Source organism: Charadrius vociferus, unplaced genomic scaffold (genome assembly GCF_000708025.1).
Source record: "Charadrius vociferus isolate BGI_N301 unplaced genomic scaffold, ASM70802v2 scaffold163, whole genome shotgun sequence".
Lineage (NCBI taxonomy): Eukaryota > Metazoa > Chordata > Aves > Charadriiformes > Charadriidae > Charadrius > Charadrius vociferus.
The window spans coordinates 17650268-17659693 of NW_009648332.1; the positions used below are offsets into that span (position 1 = coordinate 17650268).

The following is a 9426-nucleotide window of genomic DNA, read 5'->3' on the forward strand; positions in this document are numbered from 1 at the left end:
GACATTATTCTGAATAAATCTGCCTGGCACCACCTCCAAGAAATTTATGTCATGGGCCTGTCAAAGCTCTCCTCCTCCTCTGCCTTCAATCTTTTCTTCACCCTCCTACTGCATGCTCACATTCCTCCAAGCCAAGTCCACACTGCTCTCCATTTTTCTGCTACACCCCCACTTTCCAAGCCTCCCTTTCCAACTGTAGATAAGCACAGGATCCTGCATGCACTGATTTACCATGCACAAAACACTGCTGAACATGCTATGAGGAAGATATGGGAGATCTGCACCACTGCCCCATCCTGCAGCTAGCTACCAAGAGACATCTGCATTCATACTGCTGTTGGGCAGTTGTTACCATTTGTGTAATCTAAATAAATTCCTTTCACATATCTCTGCTTGACCTTGTGTGTGCAAGTTTGGAGGAGCCAAGCCCACCCTCCTGTGCCTAACACAGTGGCTCAGGGCTGCTGAGACTGGATGCACTTCAACATTGCAGCCAGAGTGCCTGCATCTCACACAGCCTTGCCTTCAGTGCTGAACATCACCAACCAGATGAGTCAAAGCAGCACTGCTAGCCAGGAAGAGGGATGTAAGGGAGAATACCATCAAGCCCTACCTCTCCTTCCCCCTCATCTTTGCCTCTGCACACAAAGCCCACCATTTCCACAGCCGTTTTGGCAACACGGGAGAGAGTGTGCGGTGAAAAAAAGGCGCTAACCAGGATGAAGCATGCAGGCGTTGGTTGTCTATTAAAAGGAAAGTTGTCAGGCAAGTGGTTTAGTTTTCCACAGTGAGCAGCTTGGGAAGGGCGTTTTTTCAGGAAACAACTCAACCACCATTGCTGAGGCTGCACAGATTTTGCCTCTCCCCCTTGCCTATGCCTTTAGGTCGCTGCCTGTCTTGCTTGTGCCTTTACAGCTAGGGCTTCCCATGACACTCGGATCTGCTGTTGCTAAGGATAATAGTTTTCACCGGTTCCTTCCGTAGGAACGTGTACTCTGACATAATCTTAAGCAAGAATCACTAGGGGAATCTAGTCAAAGAAACCTACAGGTAGTTTTATTTTGCAGTAGAAATCTGTAAAGCATATTTACCAGCAGCTTATATTTTAAATGAAGGGTCTGATTTGGCTCATCACGAAATAAGAGATTTCTGACATTGATTTGAGAATGATTAAACCCTACAAAAATACCTCAGCTGTCCTAAAACCAACTAGACTATAATCCCAGACACTTTTTGAATAATTTTAAAAATAAAACGTTTCACAAATGAGCCTTGAGCTCTTAAATTATTTTAAATTAATTAGAAATGCATAGCCCAGTGATTGTGTAACTTCATTGAAGGTACAGAGTTTATGGCAACATGAATAAAGAGAACATTTTCCAAATATTACCACAAGCAGACACACAAGCAGACAAATTATATTAAAAACATTCACTCTGTAGATTAATACAAAATAAAATATTAGCATCTGATCAGCTCAAGTAATGCTGATTTATATCTTTGAATTAACATTTCTCTGTACAGTTGCAGTAAGACTGCAATTTTACAAACTGATATTCAGTTGAACATATTTATAACACAAATTATACACTATGTACAAACCTAGTTCTCCAAGGAACTCTTTGTTCAGCATGCTTCAACACAGAAGTGATTTACCAATTTCTAGGACAGGAGGCTAGCTTTCCCTTTAATTTAAATACTGAAATACTTCTCAAAACATGAAAAAAAATCCGTTTGCTATCATGTGGCAGTGTTCCTAAGTCACATTTGCTACCATATATTATAGAAGAGTAGAACCAGTCACAACAATAAATAACATTGCTTATTATGAACTTAGACTTATATTCACACGATCACACTTTCAGCCTGAGTGCTTTTACAAGACTGTAGGATCCATTTATCTTTGCTTTTCTTGACACGTAGATCAAAATTGCAACTACAGGTACTGCTATTCCTGTTACACAGGAGAATGCAATGATCAGTGGTATCATTTGATCTGTTTTTTCCAATCTTCCTGAAAATGGAGACAAAAAGAGAAAAAAGTTGTGTAAAAACTGGTTGAAACAGATACATGTATATTACTGTAAAAGCAGTGTTATTAATGACCTTCATTTGGAACACTATTTCTGTTTTCATGCACAAAGCACATTTGAATATGTTTTACTTATGCTTTTTTCTTTAGTAACTCCATATTACACCCTTTAATTCCTAGCCACTATCTTGGTCTTGAATTTGCTATGCAAGTTCAAACCCATCTGATATAATCTACAATTAAGTTCATGAAGAACCATCGAGTTCTTGAAGAATACAAGAATATCACATATTTTACCCAAGAAACATTTGGGCACATTTCTACCTCCTGGAAACAATGCTTCAGGAAAAGACCATGCTTAAAAAGCCCAATCTTCATATTTTTTTGTGAAACAGTATTTTCTTTGGATTAGTTTCACTGTTCATGGATGTGGACAGAAATGTGGCCAGCATCCACCTTTTTCTAGCCCTATCCTTAAAGCTGCTGCACCAACTTGGGTAAAAGAGAAAATAATATCCACATGGAAAGGAGGTTAAATACAGCTTATTCTTACCAGCTGTTCTATTATTTGGTTTGGTTTTGGGGTTGTTTTTTAGATTAACGGCAATATTGTTGCACAAGGATCAGCCATGAACTAGTTGTGCTCACCTTGACCAAAAATTTGTAAGAAAGTACGAGCAAAATAAGTTTAAGGCAATAGATCTACCTACCTACAACAGCTATCTCAATTACTTTCATGTTGCTTCCAACCTCATTAAACACATCAAGCAAATATCTGCCTGCATCATTTTTGGTGACATTGTAGAGTATAAAGGTTCCATTCACTGACGGCAGAATAATTTCTTTCTCCTGATGGACTTTTTTCAGGACCATCTGTGATGGTGGGTTACTGTATGTGCTACATGTAATAGTGACATTTTCTCCTTCTTTAACATTTTCTGATGGATATACTAACACAGTAATATTTTGGGGAGGAACTGAAAAGAAAAGAAATGCAAGGTAGGATTTAGCAACAAACAGAAGAAAAAAAACTCATGAGGTATCAGCAGCTTGTACACAAAAAGTACTAATCCAGTTAACAGAGTCACTATAATATTTGAGCACATAGCCTTAGACACTACTCTGTCCCTAGCTGTCCTTCACACACTGCAGTCAACAGCAGCTGCCTGAAAAAAACATTTTATCAATTGATGGAGAATGTTGCACATCTTTTACATTACATGAAATCTCCTCTTCATTTCTTATTTTAAATTCACTCTTTATTCATTTGAGTTCATGAAAGGACACAGACCAACAGACCCAGAGGTTAATGTCCTCTTTCAACAGAAGAGAAACAGAAAAGGCAAAGGCAGGAGTCCTAGAATAGTATTTTTTTTCATCAGGTTCCACAATTTTACATCCTGTTTTCAAAGGTGGAAGTGGAACTATGAAAAATTTTGAAGCAGCAATTATTTTGTGCTTTTCCCGTTTTGGACAGATGTTTTCATTAGCACTAAGATCCTACCACTTATGATAAGAACCTGTGCAACTCATCTCATTTTTTTTTAAAGACAATTCATTCTTAATGGAATTGAAGTGAAGACATTACTCTGCCTGTCTAAAACAAATACTAATATTAACTCCATAGAGTAGTTAACTAACCTGTGACATAAAGTACTATGTGCTGAGACTGCTCTCCCAGTTCATTAATGATATATATTCATAGGTTTCTGCATCCTTTAGCTAAACCCTGTTTATGGTATATTTGCCATCTACTGTTTCAAGGATTGTAATCCCGTCACCTATTTTCTTTCACAGATTACTCTGAAGAGATGTAACATCTGCAGGTATGCAAGAGATGGTAACACTTTCTTCTTGTGTCACTGCACTTGAAGGGAAAACTGAAAGTGTATTTTTTGGTGTAGCTACAAAAATAGGAAGAGAGATGGATTAGTGGCAGAAGCGACCCCTAAGCAATACACTGTTGCCATGCAATAAACCGAAGCAGCAAGGCTAAAGCAGAGAAGTCCACCTACCACTGAAAATGAAAATTTGCTATCGTTGCAGATATGTTAAGGAATCAGCATTTGGCATAGCTAAAATGCAGCTTGTGAGAACAGGATACAGAGTTGTAACTTAAGGGAGAGCCAAAGGGCTGTAATACAGTCCCTCCACAGAAAAGTTTCAGCATGTACTTTCTCTTTGAACCTTTTCCATGCAGGTAACTGGATCCTCCACCAAGACTTATGTGGAAGAAAATATAGGCACTATATAGCTTTTTTGCCTCATGCATACATTTGCCAATTGGAAGGAGTGATGGAAGCTCAACTGACATGAGAACTTTGCATAAGCTATCAGTATTAAGGCAGATTTCACCCTTCATTGTTTAAAGCTTCCTAAATGACTTAAGAACATTCAGGTCACCTTTTAACTCCATTGACATCAAAGACAGAACTCTCCTGTCCTTCACAGAATGAGATCTGGTCCTAAAACACATAAAACAAGAAACTTGCATTCTGTCTTGTTCTACTAACCTTGAACAAGTAATTCCACAGCTTTTTCTTCTTTGCCAAATTGGTTATAAGCTTCACATTCATAAAGCCCCATATCTTGTCTTTTTACACTCTGTATAGTTAAAGTTGCATCTTTAAAAATTTTCTCAGACTCCCCGGTGGCCTTCTTTTTCTTCCAAAAGATCACTGGAGCCGGATTACCAGAACTAGTACATTTCATCGTCACAGTTTCTCCCTCTTTAACAGCAGTAGCAGGGATAACAGAGATCATTGTATTCTTTGGTCCATCTGAAAGGAAGAATCCTGTACTTAATCATCACTGGATTTTAGAGATGGATCCAACATGTCCCACTAGATGTCAGGTTGTCAGCCTCCCTTCTTTTTCATTCCCAGAATAAGTAAAGCACACAGTATCAGAACTTCCATACAAACTCTATATACACTAAACATACTAACCAAATACTTCTAACCAAGAATGCTAAGAAAGTAGATCAGTTTCTCACTCATTCAGATCCCAACTTAAGACTGTCATTACATTAAAGATTTCATGTCTTTGTTTTGCTCATCAGCATCGCTCCTTTCTTTGGGGAAGAGCAGAGGACTATGCTGATTTTTTTTGTACTTACAGGGTTTTGTTTAGTTTGATGGCTACATTTATCACTGAAGTAAGTGGAGAATTAACTATTTTTAAATTATTGAGAAAACATGACACATACTTACATTCCACATTAAGTGTTATTTCACTTTTACTTTTCCCAAACTTATTTTCTGCTACACATTCATAGTCTCCTCCATTTAGGAATGTCACAGATGGAAGGAGGAGAATTCTTCCCTCACTGTAAGGCCCCATGTCTGCACTGTCAGATTTTCTCCTTAAAATAATCTTGGGAGGAGGGTTACTTTCAGCAGAACATTGTATGGAAACATTTTCTCCTTCTTGAACTGTTGTAGAAGGCTCAACGGAAAGTTCTGCGATGTCTGGAGCACCTGCATGACAAAAGAAAAGGCTGTTATACTAATGCAAAAGTACTAAAGACAGAGAGGGTTTTAAGAAAGCAGGAATTGCTTGCCCAAGGATCTGTTCATTTTGGTTTTGGTCCCAGGCTCCATCTGAGACTTTTGGCTCTATTGAAACAGTAATAATAACAATAAAGTCCCAAATAGTTTTACTATTAAATGAGTACTAAATTTACTACTAATGACTAAAACTCCTAGTTCAAAGAAGGAAACTGCAATGACCCTGTGAAAATGCTATGTATGTTAGCATTTCAAGGAAATAACAGTGTCCCCCACACCGCTACTTTCTCAGATTATTTTATTGCTTTGAGTGTTTTATTGCAGGAAACATACAGAGGTATGCATGTACAACAGCAGCACAGAAAGAATTAGCTGAAAATTAAGCATGGAAATGAAAAGCAAAGCCCAGGGAGAGCAGCAGTAAATTGAAAGCTAAACCCTGAATACATAACAAGAAAGGCCCCATAACATAATTTCCTAATTTTTAGTGTTTCAGCATCCTCCAACCCAACAGGCAGCTGCCTGGATAATAGAAGTTAAATTCAAGCAGACTTTACCTTGTATAACAATGTCCGCAGTTGCTTTCTCTGTTTTATTATTTACAAGATTAATTACTTCACAGATGTACAGTCCTGAATCAGTGAAACGGGCATGGGGAATAGAAAGAACATTGTTTTCTATCAGATGCTGGATGCTTTCATCAGCCAGATGTTTTCTCCAAACTATTTGCGGTGGTGGATTACTCTCGGTCACACAAGTGAGTCTTAAAGAATCTCCTTCCATTGGTGAATTGCCTGGAGATACAGTAATGACAGTATTTTGTGGACCAACTAGAAGAGAACAAAAAAGAGATTCAGTAAGTTCAGTAAGTATTCAGTATAAGTTCAGTAAGTTAATGAAGAACAACATGCACACCTTTAACACTATCTTCTCTACAGGCACATTTCACATAATAGAAAGAAAAAATGAACAATGTGTATTCCAGCAACACAGTGGAGTAATTTTCCAGACTTGATAAGACATTTAGCTTGCAGCTTTGAAAGCTAAGCTAGAAAAAATGTGCACTTTTTTTTTTTTTTTTTACATTTACATTTGTCTCCCTATTGTTTAGGACAATAAACTTGGAACTGCTAAACATACAATGACATACAATTTTTTAACTGCATGCTGCCATTTTTCTTCTGGTATTTACTTTCTGACCGAGATCAGTGTCCCAGGTAAGAGAGTGCAAGAGAAGGAGTTACTAAAGCATTGCTTAACTACTGTCATGAACAACAGTGGCTACTTAATGACTCAATGACTGTTACTGAATACAACAGAATTCAACCAAATGCAATACATTATCTACATAAATAATATAGATAAGAAGTGCAAATTATAAATGATTTATAGTACACACTTTGTAAACCCATCCCATGAAATTTAAATGTTAAACAGTATTTGGTGTGAAAGCCTTAGAATAAAAATACTTACAGTTTGCATTCAGTTTCTGAGAAGTTACTCTTTCCTTGGGTTCAAAGTCCATATTAGCAATTGGTAACTTGGCCTCACAGGTAATCTCTTTCCCCATATCTTCAGCTGTGGGATTAAATGAATATGTCACAGTTTTGGTCTCTGTATTGGTGCTGTCATCTTCATAAAAGTTTTCCTCATGAAGAATATGTTCCTCTTTCTTTAGGATTACTTCCAGGTGATCAGAAGGATACACATCAGGAATTTTACAGATGACAGTGACTGGTTCTCCAGCAACTAAGGATGGGCTGATCTCAAGGACAGGATCTCTGGGGAAAGCTAAAAAAAAAAAAAAAAAAAATTTATTTATTTAGTCTAGCAGAGATGAACTTCAGGGTCAACATCGGAGCAGATCCAGACACCAAACATCTTGAGTGTAGAGGCATTCAGAACATGACGTTATATCAAATTTACTACAAGACATATCTTGATATGAAGACATACAGGTATTTTAAAAGCAGTTCATACACTAAAAGGAATTACATTTGTACAATTGTTGAAATATGATTACAAATGATCTACTAAGATCCATCAAGGCACCTAGGCAGTGATACAGCTACCTAAATACAGGCATCCAGAGAAATCCATGCACTGGTGGTATCTTGATTTCTGTGCTGGTAGGTTTAGACATCACAATCATTGCCCTGCAAACTGCAAAAGCACCTAAGGTGCTCTGCACTTGCAGGTTTCCCAAATACATTCATCTCAACGACATTGGTTGTTATTTTTTTTTCCAGCTCTATGAAAGTTTTGGAAAGTCTATGTTTTGGCTTTGAAGTATTACCCAGAGTAAGAATAGATAGGACCAGTATGTACTACCTTCAGTGCAGAAAGCTAAACAGAAAGGGGGTGAGAAAGAGTCCTGAACAGATAAACAAATCTTACAAGGAAATATATGTTGAGCTATAGTAGACTAATTATCAGTTAACTACCAACCGCGATACCTAAAAACAATTATTGCTTTTTTACAAACATGTACTAAAGAGAATATTACATTTTTACTTACAGTAAAGTTCAACTTTGATACTCTTCTCTTTTTTTTCTTTCTCACCACAGAAGACAGTACACAGATAATCGTGAGAATTCACAATGCTAACCGGATTCATAGTCAAGGTAGAGTATGTCCTATGGTTGTCCACTGTTCCTCCAAGGGGGTTGTCCATTTGAGTTCTCCAGGAGAAACTTGGTGATGCACAGCCAGTAGTATTGCATGTGAGTATGAGTGTTTCTCCAATCTGTGCAACAATTCTGTGAGCAGGTATAATCTCCATTTCAAAAGCTTTAACTACAATAGGGAGAACATATGTAAACTCAGCATCATTCTCAACATTTATTTTCCCATTTCTTCTTACTCTCTACTGTGACATGAGGTCATTACTTTGCAAGTTAACTTTACAGTTGTGTGGAGGTTAAACTAATAAAGCTCATACAGTGGTTTACATCTCCAAAATACCCCATAAACATTGCTATTTTTGTCAAAGATAATACAGACTCAGCTTATTCTGACAGATAGTTCTCATGTATAAAACAGCATAAACCCAATGCTGTCAGTGAAAATAAATGCATTGGCACAACATAACTATTTTTTTTTTTTCAGGTAGGTCTGGTTCTAAAACTTTGTAACACTTGAGGGGAGGGGTAAGATAGCAAGGACAACTGCAGAATCACTTTCAACAGGACATTTAGTACCAAACTTGACTGGCACTGTCAAGGATGACAGTAAAAATCAAACATGCAGCGATATACTGCAGTTGTCTCCTAGACTGACTTTTAGCAAATTCAATAAGAAAATGACTGTGTCGTTGCAGAGCACAGAAAAGCTCAAAGTAAATGTCAAAAACAAGCTTCCTGACATTTTGACAGAACTACTTAATTGACAGTTGTATTCACTGGAATGTAAAAGCAACTGGAAGAAAGCGAAATAAAGATCAAACAGTAAATTGTAGGTCAGTTTACACTTAACAAAATTAAAAGCAAATAAAGCAAACAACCCCCCCAACTTACCAGTCATTAACCCACACAAAATTATTAGCACAGCTTGCCTTGTTCTTCCCATCTGTTTTAACATCTGTAATTGCTGTTACTAGGTAAAGAAAGTAAATTCAAAAGCTTTGCTTTCTATTTTCTGTGAAGCAGCACAGTGAGATCCTACTGATCTGCAACAGTTTATTAGAATAGCTCCAGCGTGCTCTTTATAAAGGCTCTCCTCGAGGTGGAGCGGGAAATCCCTGGACGGGGAAATCCAGAGCAGGGAGGAAGAGATCCATATCGGGCTGTGCCGGTGGGCTCAGCGCCCTCTGCTGCCTTTTGTAATACAGAATTTAAAGCCCAGGAAAACAGTAAGTATTAACACTTGTAATAGTTTCCAGTAGA

General features: G+C 37.7%; 1 protein-coding gene across 1 annotated transcript; it reads right to left on the reverse strand.

The window, feature by feature from the left end:
- Positions 1-1570: 1570 nt before the first annotated feature.
- Positions 1571-9216, reverse strand: VCAM1 (vascular cell adhesion molecule 1). The gene is made up of 7 exons (XM_009884772.1): positions 9058-9216; positions 8060-8338; positions 7015-7332; positions 6099-6371; positions 5245-5511; positions 4546-4812; positions 1571-2014 (listed from the first exon to the last, which is right to left on the reverse strand). The coding sequence occupies exons 1-7, from the start codon at positions 9119-9121 to the stop codon at positions 1854-1856; spliced, it is 1629 nt and encodes a 542-aa protein (XP_009883074.1). The 5' UTR covers positions 9122-9216; the 3' UTR covers positions 1571-1853.
- Between the last annotated feature and the right edge of the window lie 210 nt (positions 9217-9426).